This window comes from Falco naumanni, assembly GCF_017639655.2.
Source record: "Falco naumanni isolate bFalNau1 chromosome 21 unlocalized genomic scaffold, bFalNau1.pat SUPER_21_unloc_1, whole genome shotgun sequence".
Taxonomy (NCBI): domain Eukaryota; kingdom Metazoa; phylum Chordata; class Aves; order Falconiformes; family Falconidae; genus Falco; species Falco naumanni.
In genome coordinates this window covers 24,645-42,049 of record NW_024427348.1, presented here as the reverse complement: position 1 = coordinate 42,049, position 17,405 = coordinate 24,645, and the positions used below count along the sequence as shown (strand labels likewise).

The following is a 17,405-nucleotide window of genomic DNA, read 5'->3' as shown; positions in this document are numbered from 1 at the left end:
GGGGACGGCGGAGCCCTCCCCGGCTGCCGTGCGGGGTCTGCGGCCCGGGCACAGCGGCCCCGCCGGCGCACCCCGCAGCGAGCGCACCGCGGCGCGGGGGGGCGGGGGGCGGCCACCGGGTTCCAGCCGCCGGCTGTCCCCGAGGGAGGGGCGGGCGGGGTCGCTCCAGCCCGCGGCACCGCCTGCCGGACCGCCCGCCGGCCGGGAGGGGTGTCCCCCCGCCCCGGGTGGCCCCCCGCCCCCCGCGCCGCCCCCCGCTCGCAGCCCGGGCTGCTGCCGAGCTCCTCTGCCGAGAGCCCGAGGGAGATCGCTGCCCCCCGGGCCCCGCTGCCCACCCGGGGCTGGAAAAGCGCAGCCCCCTGCAGCGTGCTTACAGGCACCAGGGGCTGGGGGCTGCCTCTGCCTGCCTGTGCGGGTATGCACACCGCATAACCTAGCGCTGACCCGAACTGCATGCACACGTGTGTGCGGTGGGCATGCCCGCTCGGCACGCGTGTGCCCACTGGAACACGCTTCCTTGGCCGCAGCCGGGGCGGGGGCTGCAGCAGCCTCCCCTCTCTCCTGGGCTGGTACTGTAATAAGTAACTAAAGGCAATTTGCTGATCGACCAAGGCAAGCAAGAGGAACGAACCCGTTGTGGTGGTCTTAAGAACTTCCTGTTTAACAAGAAGAGACATGTCCACAATGTGATCTTGCTACACCAAACATGGGAACGTCCTGTCTGGCAAGAAACCACGATAACAGAAGCAGCAGAGGGGCTACTGAGGGTGTCAGAAGCGACCTCGGGGAAGATAAAAAGAGCTGCTCAGCTTGCTTGAATTTGCGCGCCCGTTGGTGGAGCAGGAGACTCCCCGGCCGCCCAGCGCTGTTTTGCTTACTTGTCGCTTGCTTTAATAAATCACATTTTCTAATTGGCCAGTCTCTGGCATTTCATTGGACAGGTAAACTCTAACAATACCTCTGGCACGACCGATTTCCCTCCAACAACGAACAACGGTAATGCTGGGGAGAGGCAAAACAGTTCACCGACTTACACCCAAGCTGGTATTTCTCCTGCAAATGCCTGCTCTGTTTCAATCATGATTTCATGCCATCACACCTCAAAAGCATTATTCTCCGGAAGCCAAATCATGACCAAACACATGCAAAAACTACGCTGGCCTTAACGCCGAGCGGCTCTGCCTTCCGGTAGGCAAGCTGTAGCGCTCAGGGCTGTGCCCCCCGACCCCAGACAGCGCGGTGCCCCCCGAAAGCCGGGCTGCAGGCAGGAGCCGCCCCGGGGCCAGCAGCCACCGGCAGGCGGGCAGGAGCCTCCCTGCCTGCAGAGAGGGGCTGGGGCTCGCCCGCTCAGCGCCTCGGGGGGCAGCCAGGGCAGGGGGAGCTGAGCCCCACCGGCCTGTGAATACGGAGCCTCTGGCAGGGGCCTGCGAGCTGCTGGAAGAAAACGGGCTGCTGAAGGGGTAAGGCTCAAGGACACCAGGGTACAATCACTGTGGTGGGGGAGATCCCGACCTCCTACTCAAATGGCCCCCCGAAGAGAGGGAACCCCCCCGCCCGGGGAGTATGGGGAGGAAATTTAAAATGAACTCTACCTTTAAACTGCAGCGAGAAGGCAACTAACCGATAATTAGCTCGTAGGTGTAGGCTTTGGGCAGAACTAACCAACTTCACTGTGTAAATATGTATCGTGAGTAAAACTACGTGTGCAAGTTAGGAGGAGCGACCCCCCTTGCACCCGGCACCGCAATAAACACCCCGCTTTATAACTTACCCCGAGTTACGGAGTTTAATTCCGCACGTCAGACGGAATAAGCAGCCTTTTCCCTAAGCAATTAGTTCTTCACCTACCATTTCCCCAGCTGTTCCCTCACCTGAATACGCTCAAGTATCGACCTGCAGTAAATATCCAGCTTTCAGGCAGATGCAGTTGACCAGAAAAGCTGGTCATTCAGCCTGTGCTGTGCACAGGGGAGGTGTCACAGCTCTCCTGCATCCACATCTAAGTCTTATCTTCTAAGCAAAATTGTGGTGTCCATGTTACATGACGGGAGTGATGGTGCACATCAAATTGCATGGTAGGAAGGTGCCTGCATTTTTCTGTTTGTGACCTGAGTGAACAGTGACAGAAGAAGTCTGGCAAGCGTACCTTCATGGAAGCAGAGTAGGAGGAACAACGGTTTGCTACAGCGCGTGCTGGAGCTGCCTGGCTGGAGAGCTGCTTTGCTGGGAATAGCCAGAGGGTCTTGGCAGAAAGTGAGCTGAGAATGAGCCAGCAGGGTGCCCTGCGGCTGAGAAGGTTAACGGTGTCCTGGGCTGTATGAAGAGCAGCATAGCCAGGGGACTGAGGAAGGGGATTGTACGCTGCTACCTGGCAGTCCCTGGGTTGTGTCCAGCTCCCTGGGTATAATTTTGAGGCCCCAGTGCAAGAGAGAGTGGTCTTTCATCTGTGAGCGAGTTCAGTGGAGGGCCATCAAACTTTGCCAGGAGCAGGACGACTTGCCTTTGGGGGAGAGACTGGGGGAACTAGATAGAAGAGACCCTTCTAGCAGCTCCAGGTTCCCAATATCTTATTCCCCAGGTTCGTCCTAATAGCCATCCGTGGTCATTAGGCTGCAGGATTTCTAGTACATAACAAGCTTACAGTTGCCAAGATGGGGGTCCTCTACGTGTCTATCCCAGCTAGGAGCTGGCGGATTGCATCCTCCGGGTCCCCATGTTATATTTAAGAATCTATTTTTAATGGCTACATCCCAGTCTGAAGCTATGGTTTCACATCCCCGATATGCACAGTAATAGTGATTAGGGAAATTGCAATAGCTTTTCCCTGGATTCGAACTGGGGCAGAGATAAAAAGGTTTTATTGCTCTTTCTCGTCGACCGGGTGGGTCTAGTTCATAAAAGACTAAATCTTCCAATTTAACTTGGAATTTTGGGGATCCGGCTGTCACGTTATACCGAACTTCTATTGAATCTTCCCATCAACCTAAGGTCCAATTGAAGGGTAATGCTCATTTTTTTTGTTTTTTTTTAAAGTCATGGTAACCAATACCATTAATAGGATACTAGCTTTCATTTCCCCACTGTTCAGTACCTCTCTGCCTTCCTCGTCTACTCTTTTGCAGAGAGCAACGGGATATCAATATCTTCTCGGCAGCAGCAGGTAGTCTTGAGGGGAATTTTGCTGTTATCCTGTCAATAATTTCCAAGGTCTAAAGAGTTAGTTATCTCTTAAATATATTTCCACCTGTTTGGTTGTTGTGTCCGTTTCCAGGCGAATCTTATAGTACACTTCTTAAAACTCTGTACCAGTCTGTTTCATGTACTTCCCAAAGTTCAGGTACTGACAGTTCCCATCCACAAAATAATTTACGAATTTCCACTTGATCCTCTGGTCCCCTGGTACGTATCGAATCATTGTGACATTTCATACAGTAAGGTTGTCTCTTAAATGAAACACAGGACCAATCTCTATTACAATTTAGACATCGGCAAACAACCTAACATAAATGTCTGGAAGTGGGGTGTTTTAAGCAGGGTATTCCCCGGAGATCTCCTATTCTGGGTGATTCGGGTATCTCCGTCTCTGTGTTGTTTTGCAGTCAGCCAGCAACGGTGAGACAGATAGCGATGTCCCAATAACGTCCTTCACACCGCCCCGTGGCTCAACATTGCTGCTCCGTGGGTGGCATAGATAGAGAGAAAAGATTCTGCCAACTATACAAACGAGGTTAACAATCTTTATCTAAGCATTAAACCCATTTACCATTATCAATAAACAATAACAGGCAATAACTACAAATGACTAACAAGAACTATAAATCCCTAACAAACGTTAGCTAACAACTCAAAACTCAAACATGTCATAAGCTAATTTCAAAACATTATCATAACAGGATTACATAACAAAGCACAATAAAACATTTCTTAGCATATATAAGGTTTGTTTGTGGGGGTTAAGAATCAAGAGCCAAGAGGTGGGCATTTAAAGGGGTAAATTTTCATGCCCCTTTAAGGTTAGGCTGCGCGTGCATTTTCATTGTGCAGTTTTGGTCAGGGCGTTAGCCTGAATCTTGACCAGGAGGGTCACGGACCAATTCGTTTGTCTCGCCACAAACAATCCTTATCATTTTGGAAAAGATGGGAGCAGGAGACGACACACTCTGAACGGTTTTGCTGTTCAGCCTTTGTCCCATCGTGACTACAGTAACCATCAGTATGTGCTTTTGTGAGTGTTTTTGGTCACGCCGGTACAGAAGAGTGCGATCTCTTCCTCGCAATCCGCCCTGAGAAGCGGAACCCATGGGATACCAAAGCAGAGTGCGAGAGACTGTTATATAAACAAAAGAAAACTGTTGACCTCCAGCAGTTACCATGTGACTTGTTATTTGTTTCTGTTCATTTTCGTTACCTCGTGAAGAAAAATACCAAGGACCAGACACAGACTATCGTGGAGGGAACAGATGGAGTTACCACCCCGACATTATTCAGGACTGTGCTGGACTCACGAGTGAAGAAGCCTGTTTTCCACCTCACATGAGACTTTGCTGGACTGTTATTCTGTTATTCAACTTCTAGTTCATGTTTGTTAAGAAATTGTTATTTGTTGTTTACTGGTTGTCAAATGATTCATTGAATTTACTTTACATCTAACACACGGTTTTCAAAATAAATCAAAAGGGTTGGGTAATACATATAATACTAACCTACAAAAACAAAACCTAAAAACAACACTTATAACTATACATTCCACTTAAGTAATAAATGAACTATAAATACTATAGTTTCTTTAAGCATTTTTATATATATATATATATATATGCATCACTACCATGGCTAGACTATAGGGATTTCGCATGCGCGGTCTTTCCAGATTGTTCCAGTACATTCTGTGGGGTTTAAAATTGCGCATGCGCATGTTCAAAGGCATACACGATAAAAGATGGCTGCTGAGTGTCCAGATGAAGTCCTGGACCCATTTCCCGAGCTTACCACTCCGGTAAGTTTGTTAATGGTAACATTTATGGCACTATGGCCAAATGACAGGTCCTTGCTTTCGATGCAATGTTTTCTCACCGTCAGACCGCCACGTCACCTGCCAGGGAGGAAGGGTCTGGAGTGCGCATTTCCCCCTCTGAACATCCCGTAAGGTGAGTGTTTTTTAAACGTCTAACCTGTATGGTTCATTATAAAGGGGAATCAACCCCCCCCTTTTTTTTTTTTCCTCATTGTTTAGGCAGAGGGTGCGTTTTTCTGCTGTCACACGTCAAGAACTTATGGTGGAGGTGGAAAAGTATAAAAGACGTTACCACATCCTCGTCTGTGCGTTCCTGATGGTTGTTTTCTCTGCTATTCTACTTGTATTCTTCATCAGCCTACATTGTTGTATGAATTGTTAATAGTTAATTATTCCCAGATTCCTGTTTGCTATTAAATTGTTATTGTGTTAACTATATAATCTGTATTGTCGACTGTACATTTCGGCGTACTACTCGAATTTGTTTAACGCCATTGGGTGAAATCATAGTAGCAAATTGCATGTTAGTTATAACGTGTTGAATTAATCTTATAAAACATGGAACAGCACATGGCAAAAACAATAAGGTGGCTAAACCACATAACAAAATAGGATTCGTTTTACCCAGGGGCTCCCGAGAAGCCAGGAAAACAAGTCAATATTCCAGTCTTTCCAAGTTCGGACGGGAACATGGGCTAACTTCCCTGTCTCTGATGTGATTTGTTTAACTCCCTCACCATTGCCATCAATTTTCAAATAACAATTGGAAACATTTAATTTACCACAAACACTTCCTTCTTCGGCTAGCAGGTAATCAAGAATCATTAGAATAGTTTGGCTCCTGATCTGTACTTACAGTTTGGATTTTACCATCTGGTATTAAGGATAATTCCTCCTTTCCTACCTCCTCTGCTGCTGCAGAGTGTCATCTACACATCCCATAACAAGTCACCGTCACGGTAAAACACACAGATTTACATTAGTAGAACTGCTACAGAGTGTATTTTATTTCAGTTTTTCTGCCAATATTCCCCATAGCCTTGCTGAGCAAGGGATATTGTTTTACCTGAACTAGGCAGGCCTTCCCCTTATCATTTTTACTGTAACAGGTAAAGCATTTTTTCCTTACCTGGAATTTATTTCCAGATATGCCTGGTTAAAGATTTCTTTTCCACTTAAAGATTTTGGTGAATTTGGCATTCTTACTTGTTTTCTTAGTTTGTACTTTAAAGGTTTCAGGATGTTTTCCTGGTGGCCAGCAGCTCCCACAACTGTAACAAATTCTTTTCACTGAAGTTTAACACCAAATAAGTTGGTTTTGTATCCACTAAAAATTCCACCTCATTTTCCCTAGTCCCTAGTTCACCAGAACCCCTTGCTGGTTCTTTAGCTCAGGGCAATCTCGCTTCCAGTGTCCGCTTTCCCTACAATATGCTCATTCACGTCTGCCTGATATTCCTCCTCGGTCTCTGCTTCATCTCCTCTACCAGTTCAGCACGACCCAGCTCTTCTTCTCTTACCTTCTGTACACGTCCCCTGTTCCTTATATCAACTTTTCTACATCACGATTACCTTAGTAAAAATCAACTCGAACCTTTATCCAGTCCTATTCACAATCAACTTTCAAACATCTAAATTTCCCCATCAGAGATTCACCTTTACTCTTCTCAGACCCGCTGCCTGCCCTAGAGGGGCCGTTACCGGTCCTGTTGTGCTGCAAATGCTGCAGCAATCGGGGTGACATTGTCAGGTCCTTCTGCTCAATTGTCAGCAACAGCAACCCCCTCCTCCCCACCAGCAGAAGGGTTCGGGGCAGGAGATGCTCTTCCTGCTCTGCAGGTTACGCAAGCCTGCCTCTGCTACAGCACTTCTGTTTTAACTCTTTCTCACCCTGAATGCAAATCTGCTCCTTGTTGCTTTAAGTCTGCGTTCTTACATACCATGCCTTCGCAGGCAAACAGCAAACACCCTGCCATGCGTCCCGCAGGACTCAGCCGCACCTTCGAGGGGCTACGGGGCTTTGTACAAACTCACCCCGATACTTTAACACTTTCACAGGGTCTAGATAGCAGCGGGAGGGGAGTGAGGGAGGTGGTAAGGGCTGCTGCGGGGGGGGGGGGGGGGGGGGGGGGCGGTGCAGGTATATACGGAGAAGGAGAGGTAGGGATCTCATCCTCACTTCTATTCTTCTTCTTCTTTTCCCCCCTTTGTTTTCTTTTAACGGGAACAAAAGGGCCCTAGTTTCAGACCCTACCCATAAGGAAGCATACTCACTTTCCTCCAGGCAAAAAGGGTCTTTTGAATTCACATATATATTCAAAGCCTGGCATATCCAGTCTTCAGATGCCTCGAAGACCGGTCAGTAGAGGTGGTCGCCCCTAATTTGTTTCCCACCCCAAACTTCCATACAGTAGTGTATCAATCTTACTTTACTCTTACCCTGCCTAGAAGGGTACGCATCCCAAAATTTTATCGTTAGTCCTAGCGGACTCTCCGGTGGTATCTGTGGGAGCCTAATCTGGACCCCAGAACCACCCATGGGATCAGACGGCTTGCTTTTCCTCTGTCCCATCTTCCGAGGCGCCTTCTTTCACTCACGCACTCGCTTCCCCTGGTTCGTGGCGCAGCCCCTCGCGGGGTCTGGAAACCGCACTACTGAGGGTCCGCACTCACTTCGCCCTCCCTGGGCGTCTCACACAAGCACGCTTCAGGATACCCAACCCCAACCGAACGGTTAACCGGCCTATACTCACGCGTCCTGCGTCTTCATTCGGGCTTCGTGCACAAAGATTATGGGGTAACCGGTTTTATTTGCTTACTGTCACATTTGAGGTTCGTCGGTAAAGGATTTGGCCGTAGAAGCACCCCGACAAGGGCCGCTTATCCAGCGGGGCGCCTCCCCTGCCACGGACCTCAGGGCAGATTGCCCTTATCCAAGTCACGGCACCAAAATTGTTAGAGTTTACCTGTCCAATGAAATGCCAGAGACTGGCCAATTAGAAAATGTGATTTATTAAAGCAAGCGACAAGTAAGCAAAACAGCGCTGGGTGGCCGGGGAGTCTCCTGCTCCACCAACGGGCGCGCAAATTCAAGCAAGCTGAGCAGCTCTTTTTATCTTCCCCGAGGTCGCTTCTGACACCCTCAGTAGCCCCTCTGCTGCTTCTGTTATCGTGGTTTCTTGCCAGACAGGACGTTCCCATGTTTGGTGTAGCAAGATCACATTGTGGACATGTCTCTTCTTGTTAAACAGGAAGTTCTTAAGACCACCACAACGGGTTCGTTCCTCTTGCTTGCCTTGGTCGATCAGCAAATTGCCTTTAGTTACTTATTACAGTACCAGCCCAGGAGAGAGGGGAGGCTGCTGCAGCCCCCGCCCCGGCTGCGGCCAAGGAAGCGTGTTCCAGTGGGCACACGCGTGCCGAGCGGGCATGCCCACCGCACACACGTGTGCATGCAGTTCGGGTCAGCGCTAGGTTATGCGGTGTGCATACCCGCACAGGCAGGCAGAGGCAGCCCCCAGCCCCTGGTGCCTGTAAGCACGCTGCAGGGGGCTGCGCTTTTCCAGCCCCGGGTGGGCAGCGGGGCCCGGGGGGCAGCGATCTCCCTCGGGCTCTCGGCAGAGGAGCTCGGCAGCAGCCCGGGCTGCGAGAGGGGGGCGGCTCGGGGGGCGGGGGGCCACCCGGGGCGGGGGGACACCCCTCCCGGCCGGCGGGCGGTCCGGCAGGCGGTGCCGCGGGCTGGAGCGACCCCGCCCGCCCCTCCCTCGGGGACAGCCGGCGGCTGGAACCCGGTGGCCGCCCCCCCGCCCCCCCGCGCCGCGGTGCGCTCGCTGCGGGGTGCGCCGGCGGGGCCGCTGTGCCCGGGCCGCAGACCCCGCACGGCAGCCGGGGAGGGCTCCGCCGTCCCCCCCCCGCCCTGCCCGGGGGCGGCTGCGGGAGCGGCGCGGGCGAGCCGGGGGAGCTGCGGGTGACGGGCGCCCCCCGAGCGGTTGCGGAGGACGGGAACGACCGCGGCAGAGGCCGCGAGTGCGGCGTGAAGGTGCCGGTCAGCCGGAGCCGCCTCCCGCGGGGGGGCCGGGCTCGCTGCCGGGTCTCCGCGCGGTCGGGGCTGTCGCTGCCGAGGTTCGAGACGTTTCGCCGCCGCCCCTCGCCCCGACAGGCTCCTGCGACGGCGGCGCTGGCCGTGCCCGGCTCGGGGCAGGCGTTTGCCAGCCGGAGACCGGACCCCTTTTCCGGGAGAGGCCGGAGCGAGGCGGCGAGCGCCGGGGAGCGCGCAGGGAAGGGAGCGGGCAGCCCTCCGCAGGGGGCGAACCCGCGGGCTGCGCTGCGGCTCCGCACTCGCGGCTCCGCCTCAGCCGCAGGCAGCCCCCGCAGAGCCGCCCCCGGCCCCGCGCCGCGCCGCGCCGCAGGCAGCCCCCGGCGCCCCGGGAAGCGCTGCGGACCGACGGCTTGCACATCGGTGGTCAGCAGAAGGCAGCCCTGCGCCTTAAATGGCGACGTAGAGAAAAGATGTGTCTGCAGCGAAGCACGGGAGAGGGTCCGGAGGACAGAGCGTGTTGCAGGCGCTTGGCAGCACACGGCCTCGGGAGGGGGAACAGACGCCATGGGTCAAGCTGGGGCATAAGGTAAGCTCAAGGAGAACCAGTTGGTTAATGGGACCAAACAGAAATGACTTGAACCGTGCATGAACACTTGAGTGAAACTAAAGACCGCTGTGCCTTTAAATGGGGACGAGGCTCGTAAGACCCAGTGAGGATTAAGTGTGACTAAAGGTCATCGTCAACGGTTTTTCCAGGTGTATAAAGTATTTTCCTGTCGCGAAGAGCTGTGCTAGCTTTGTGGGTTTGCCCCCCAGCTCCCATCCCCGCAGAGACGCGTGCCTGGTCCCTCGGCCGTGCGGGTGCTCGATCCGTTGCACGGCGGGCGATGGGATCCGGCGGTTCGACGGCAGCATCAGGTCCCGAGGAGACGGTCGCTGCCAGCCCCGGCCGGGCTCGGCGCTCGGCGGGGCTGCGCGACGTCCCGGTGCGACATGTCCCTTCCCGGGGCTCGCCCCCCGTCTGGGTGCGAGGGGGGTGGCGGCGCGGCGGGTGGCGGGCCTGCCGGGGTGGGAGATGCGGCTCCAGGTGCTTTGCCCGCCGGCCCGGACGGTGCTTTCGCCTCTCGTTACGCGTTCGGGGGAGGCAGGAGGGTCGCCGTTACCGTCAGCGAGCCCGTGCTGCCGCCGCTGCCCGGCGTCGGGGCTGTGTGGCATCCCGGGGTGGCGGGGAGCGGAGCGATGCGCCTCGTCTTTGCAGGGTGCTGAGCTGCCCTTCCCCGGGGCCAGGGCTCGCTGCCGCTTCCAGCGGCACAGGATTTGGTCCCGCAGCCTCAGTGTGAGGGCTGGATTTTCGCGAAAGGAGGAGGAGCTGCTGGCACCTTCTGTACTGACGGGCGGCTTGATTTCTTGCCGTGCTTTTCGTACATCTTTAATAGCCCGGTGGAGTACAAATTGTAAAGGAAACTTCATACGCAGAGTTTTAGAGTTTGAAGAGAGATTATTCACCCTCTAGCTGTCGTGAGGTTTCGCCTCTCCTTCCTGGCAGGACTGATCTTCCAGTTAGAAGTGAAACAAGGTCAAACGGTTAAAAAAAAAGGCTTCCTTCTGTCAGGGCGAATCTAAATCAATCGAATCCCCGGGCACCAAAGTGTGTTGTGTAACAAATGGGAGTGCAAAGGTAAGCACGTAGCTTTGCGTGTGCGAGAGCAGTTGTGGGACTTCGCTGTAAGTTTTAACACCTTGCTCTTTGCGCTGTTCTGCAAATTTGCCTGGATTTTAAGTATGGACAGAAGAGGGAGAGAACGAACATATGCATTTGATTTGCTTAATAGAAAATATCTTGGCAGAAACACATGCTTGTGCTGTGTATTCTGTTAAGAGTTTGGCTTTTTAAAATACTCATGTGTTCTGTCTAATGAAAAGCTGGTAGTATCTCCCATTCACCTAAGAATATGTTCAAACATAGCTTTGAGATATGCTGCTAATCACGTTAAGAAAAACGTATAGCTTAATATCAAACTAGCTAAAGTGCAGTCACTGGGGAATATCTCGGTGCTTGTAAACTTTAATTTAAAGAGTGCTATGAGGCTGGATTACCCGATAACCAGTACAATTGAAACAGCAGTATACCCCCTCTTTTTTGAAGGAAGACTGTAGGTCGTTTTGAACAGCATGGAATCATAGAATCATTTAGGTTGGAAAAGTCCTTTAAGATCATTGAGTCCAGCCATTAACCTAACACTGCCAAGTCCATCACTAAACTGTGCCCCTGAGCACCACATCTACACATCTTTGAAATGCCCCAGGGATGGTGAGGCCACCCTGAAACTTCCCTGGGCAGCTGGTTCCAGTCCTTGACAACCCTTTCAGTGAAGAATTTTTTCCTAATGTCCAATCTAAACCTCCCCTGAGGCAACCTGAAGCTGTTTCCTCTTGTCCTATCCCTTGTATCCTTGTTGGATCTGGTAGAAATGATCCCCAAATGGCAGAGTGTAAAGGATTAATTTAAATTCCAGATTCTGGTTGCCTGGCATTAGCAAAAATAAAGCTTTTGTGTTATTTCTCTTAACAGTTAAAAATTAGATGCAGGAAAAATAAAGAGAAACACTAAGTACTGTATTCCCCCCCCCCCCCCCCCCCTTTGCATTTTGGTAAGACAGAACTAATTTGCTCTCCTGTCTGCTGTGCATCCTGGTTCTGAGCTAACCTTTTCTATGCCCTAGATTGTTATTAGCCTTGCTTGCTTATTACTGAAAGATTTACTTTCTAGGACTCCTTTTAATTCCATTTGGTCTTACACTGCCTTTTGTCTTAAATGTTATTTTTTTGTAGTGTCCTTTGAAAGATTCTTGGCCTTTTCTAACCCGGGACAAATTTATAGTAGCCTGGTCGAGTTTTCCTAATCATTAACGATCTTCCCAGCAGGATATGTTCTTTGTCTTCTTCCTAACGTGATTCAGGACATACTCTGTTTTAAAGTGCCCTTACCCTTGAACCATTGTGCTGGGATTTAGTGTATTAACCCAAACTCTAGTAGATTTTTCTTGAGGCTTTTCTGTGTCACTTTGCACAGCACTCATAAGATACCTGCTGTCAAAGTGCTTGCACTTTAGTAATAACACCTTGGCATTGTTAAAGTAAGTATGTTTAAATTTTCCTTTGGCCGACTCATCTGTTTTAATTCCTTAAGTATTCGGATTTGTTCTGAGACAGGTGGAGGAAAGGAGCACTTGTTCTTTACAGAGGATGAAATAGCAGAAATAAATGTGTAAATAGGCATGACCATTAGGCCATTAGGGGTGTTTCTGTGGGTATGTCTGCTATGCCCAGAATGGTGTAAGAACAGTAATCCGCTTTGCAAATTTGGCTGTATGACCATATCACTATGTTTAGAGGTGCAGGCATCAATAGATGCAAGTGTTTTCACAGAATTAAGAAAACCATCTTGTCCATGCAGTCCAGCCATAAATGATGCACAGAACAAGAAATGATAGGAAAAAAAAAAATGTCTTTTCAGACGCATATGAGCAAATAGAGTATTCTGTGCTGTCCTGTACACGCATGTGTGTACATGTATTCGTAGCCAGTGAGTCGTGGCTCCTAAGCCTGATTTAAAAACTGAATGAGTTCATTATAATCCCCTCCCCCCCCCCCCAAAAAAAAAAAAAATATCTGAGGAATCAATCTAATCTGCTTTACTAAATGAACGTGTGAAAGTGCTTACCAGGGATAAACCTGGGGACTCTACATATTTCTCTCCTTTTCCTCCAACAGAATGACATCACCTTTGAGACAATAAAGGAGTTAGAAGAGGAGCCAGTGTGTCCCATTCAGTATTCTCTGTGTATCTGCGTGCACCGCTTCCCCTGTTTGGTTCCTGATCTAGACGGGAAGGACAGGGAGGGTGTAAGGACACTGCAACTCTCAGGGAGAAGATCGGCTTTTGTGCTGGCTTCAGCCAGTTCTGAGCTCTTTGGGGCTTAAATCTCTCTGTGTAAATTCACCAAGTCAGACGCACTGATGCAAGTGCCTGGATGAATGGGTAAAACAGGGCTGGGCTAGCCAGGGTTGGCACGGGCAGCGTGTGCAACACGTAGTTGTTTAGGCAATAGCTCTAATTCAGAGTTACGATGGAGGTGCTGAATGTGCTTGGTTTTGAAAGCACGCAGTGTTCGTTAGCTTCAACGGAAACTGCAGGATCCTGCTGTCCAAATCAATGAAACGGTGAGATACAATCCACTGTTCAGGAAAGTCAGAATATGTTTTTAAGGAAGTCTCTGTTGGGAGGTAAAACCGCTGCTGAAGCGATAGCAGCGATGGAGCGTGTGTAAAAGAGCCTAGGGAGACCCGCAGCCTTCTGGAGCCAGGCAGAGTATTTCCTGTTCACTTTAGCTATTGGTCACGAAGGGAAGATGCTTCCTACAAATTGGGGTTTGTTCTAATGGAAATAGGTGACTTGTGAATAAAGAGGGCAGTGCAGAGTTGTCTTTTTTCCCCGTTTTTGGAAAACAGAATGCATTATTGTTCCAGTTTAACAATAGGTGGCACTTGGTTCCAGTGCAAGTAGTTATCTCTTCATTGCCATAAAAAGAAATCCATAGAACTCTATCGGTTCTGATTCTGAATCAAAGAATGAAAATAGCTTCTAAACAGGGTCCTGACTAATAATTCATGTGCTGTGGTATCTGCGTGGTGTGTCTTCATTGCCTTTCACTAAAATTCCTCTTTCCTGTGAAACCAGTTGTGTTTGTGGGTTTGGGATCTTTTTTTCTTTCCTCCCCTTGTTCGCAGTTCCACTTGATTTTTTTCTGGTGGTGTTACAACGAACATTGTGCAGTCCTCCTAACGCTTTGTCCATCAGTAATGTTTTCACTTTTTTCTTGTTCATGTTTTAAGAGACACTATTGTTTTCTTTCTAAGGGCTGTATTTTTGTTATGTCTTGCATCATGAGTGAATTCAAAGTACTTTCAATGGCATAATACACTTTGTAGTGTAATTTTGTGAAAATGCTTCTCTATGAATTAAAAAAAAGATCATTTTATATTATTTCAGGGGTAAACCCTGAATTAATCAATCTTGGATGTGGTGTTTCTGTCTTCTAGAAATACGTGAAGCTTAACTTTATTTTTATAGGTTAAGAAGGAAAAAAGCAAACAAAGATGTTCAAAAGTGCAGGCCGTGGCAAAACAGGAATGTGTGGATAAATTAAATAACATCACTAATCGGCAAATGAAACAAAAGATTACTGTAAGGAAGAATGCCTGTTTGAAAATGGAGAATGAAAACACGATAGAAGAAAAAGACAAAAAGAGTTTTTCATCTGGGGAGAGCTCAAAATTGATTAAAATGCCAATGAAAGGGTAAGCTGAGGAAATGATCTCTAATTCTTATTTGTAGTACTATGTAAGTGTCTTAGGTTTTCTAATACTGTGGTAGTTGAAGTAGTTTCCTTAGTGGTGAAAGCCATAGTGAGTAGTCCACTGCTTCTCAAAAAATGAAGAAAAATTCTTTTTAGACAAAATGAAGCGCACGATGGAGGTTCAAATTTATTGCCTGCTCTAAAAAAAGAAAAGGGGAAAACAAAAGAAAACGCCCACCTAAATTCCTGTGATTTCCATGTCAACACTGAGGTAAAATGCATCTTCAAAACCAGAACTGAAGACTGGAAAAAGCAGTTATTTTTGTAGGAAATGGCCACCTAGAAAAGAAAAGTAGGAACTTGGGGTTCGCTACTACTCCCTTTTCTAGGTGATTTTAGTGATCTCCGTGCAGTTGGTGTTTTCCTTTTCATTAAGTTAATATGCCCTTCGTCAGGAGAGGGGAAAAGATGGTATTACCAAACCAATCTCAAAAGTCTAAAGAAGGCACACGTATTTTTATGCAGACCTAAGCAGGAGCTTTTTCTGTCAGTCCCTCAAAGGAATCTCTGCTCTAGATGCTTTCTGTAACGTGGCTGTTGGATATAGTCCAGCTTAACCTGGATCCAGCTCAGATTCCACGTGTCCCCCTCGCTCTAGGGGAAGGGTTTTAAATACTTGGGCATATTCCACGATCTTTACAGTCAAGTCTGTGATTTTATCATAGCTATTTTTTGTCTCGGTTGTTTCTGGACGTCATCTTAAGTATGTCTGTTTCACAGAAATATTTTTTTATAAACCTACTCACTCGGTGTTTTTTTTTCTTTCTTTCTGTGTAATGCAGTAAAATTGCCCTGAATGCCAAAGGTGCAAAGGAAAGTAAAAGACAGCCTTCAAAGCAGAAGGCTCATCAGCAGATGAGCTCTTCCAGTGGCAATCATGGTCAAGTACCGGATGATAGCACTTCCAGTGAAACATCTGAGGATGAAGGAAGGTATGCATATAAGGAATGTTGAAAATAAAACTCACTTAATGATAAAAATTGGCCTGAGAGCTAGAGGCAAGTTTGGGTTTTTGTTGTGTGTTTAAGGTTTTTTGTAAACCTGATGCATATGAAGATTCTTGTTCTTTCGTGTGACCACCTGATGTTCTTTCTTGTTCTTTCCTGTGACTACCTGATGCGCTTTGTGTTGACAAACACTTCACTTTTGTTTAGAGTGCTTTTGAACATGCTGGCCAAGTCAACAATAAGGTCACGTGCACAAATTCTGATTAATGACATGAGTGTGTGCACAGGCATAGAAGTATTTCATGTGTTTAAAAAGGGCGAGGTATCTCAGTTTTTTCACTGCAGGTATCTCAGGATTTTTTGCCCTGCTCCCCGCTCCACCTTTTCTCTTGCAGCTGTGTACCCTCCTGACTTCTTGCCCACCCTGAACTTACTTGTGTGGGTTGTGGCAAAGTGAGAAAGAGAAGTTGTTGACACTGTTCAGCCCTAGCTAAAAATCTGGTGTGTTACCAACACTGCTTTGGTCAGAAATCTAACACACAGCCCTGTGTGGGCTGCTGTGAAGAAAATAAACTGCATCCCAGCCAGACCCAGGACACCAGAGAATCCAAAATTACAGTTCTTTGACCTGTAGGAGAAGGATTCTCATTACTGAAGAGAGCTAAACCCCTGGTATTAAACAGGGAATGCACGTAAGCGTATAGCTACATGTCTGTAGCTGTAAGATTTCTGTCACTTTGCGTGAAGTTTAGGGAACAGTTATTTCAACTATTTGCTTAATATCTTGCGGAAAAATTAGCCTTCCAGTAGACATTAATAGCACACAATAATTGTTTCAGTCTTGAACTATATCTAGCGAAGTTACTATACCAGATTTTAGTTTAATTCAGTTCTGCAATTAAGTTTTCAAAGCAACTGTAGGTATTATTCATAATGCAAAGTAAGCATTTCGGTACTGAAATATATTTCTTGTTTTCTAGACCTGCAGCAACAACCAGGAGTGAAAGGAACGAGGTACTGTAAAACTGTCCCTTCTGAGGGCAGCGCTGGCACCTCTGTGGGTTGTGTGGCTTGATTTTTAGGCTCTGTTGTCATAGTGGGTGTTTCCAGGTGGCGTGTGGCTCTTTGAGTCTGGAGTGCTGGCTTGCTTTCTTAGCCCCGGGGGAAACCCTGTGGGTCCTGCCATGAGTTTCTCTAAGGGCTGCCGTGTTTTGGGGTGAGACGGGCAGGGCTGTGGCTGTGCTGAAGCTGGGAGGGTGTGTTGGAGGCAGTGTGGCTGCATGCTTGCTGTGGGCGTTGCACGCGTTCCCTGAGCTGCTGTTGGTGCTTGGAGAGCAGGCTGTGCTAGCCAGGCACCTGCAGCGCCTGTGCCCAGCAAGTGCAGGGAAGCGCGGCTGGTTCCAGGTGCCCTGGGGCAGGGGTAAGTGGGAGCTCCCTGCTGAAGCCGTGAGCTTGTGTGGTAGCTGGGCACAGCTGGGCTCCTGTTTGTGGGTCCCCCTGGGCTGGCAGAGGCTGGGTGGGAGCCGGCTGGGTGCTGAGCATCCCTGCAGCCCTCTGCTGCGCCTCTCCGCGTCCCGGCCGTTGCCACGGTGGCATCGGCCACTGTCCCTGCATTAGCCACTGTCCCCGTTGAAGTGGCAGCCAGGACAAGGGGCTGGCTGTCAGCACCGACGGGCAGTGCGCGGAGCGTGCGGAGTGCGCGGGTGTCCCTGCGGCCCCGCCGGGTGTCCCTGCGGCCCCGCCGGTGAGGTGGCGGGTGGCTTTCGGTGCCGGGGCCACCTGCGGGTGGGAGGGCTTGGGAGCGGGGCTGGGGGCAGCTCGGAGCGGGGGACGCAGAGGCAGGGCTGTGCCTGGGCCGGGGTGACACGGCTCCTGCCAAACGCCTCCCGGCAGGAGGTTGTGCCCGTCTTCCGGCGGGGTCTGTGTCCCTGCAAGGAAGCTGCTTGTTGGGGGGAGGGTTTGGGGGATGTGGCTGCCTGTGTGTG

The 17,405-nt window shown here is 49.8% G+C and overlaps 1 protein-coding gene across 1 annotated transcript; it reads left to right on the top strand.

The window, feature by feature from the left end:
- The first annotated feature begins 9,569 nt into the window (after positions 1 to 9,569).
- LOC121081920 (ankyrin repeat domain-containing protein 26-like) lies at positions 9,570 to 16,443 on the top strand. Its single transcript, XM_040581273.1, has 4 exons — positions 9,570 to 9,639; positions 14,188 to 14,414; positions 15,256 to 15,405; positions 16,401 to 16,443. The coding sequence occupies exons 2-4, from the start codon at positions 14,284 to 14,286 to the stop codon at positions 16,441 to 16,443; spliced, it is 324 nt and encodes a 107-aa protein (XP_040437207.1). The 5' UTR covers positions 9,570 to 9,639; positions 14,188 to 14,283.
- The last annotated feature ends 962 nt before the right edge of the window (positions 16,444 to 17,405 follow it).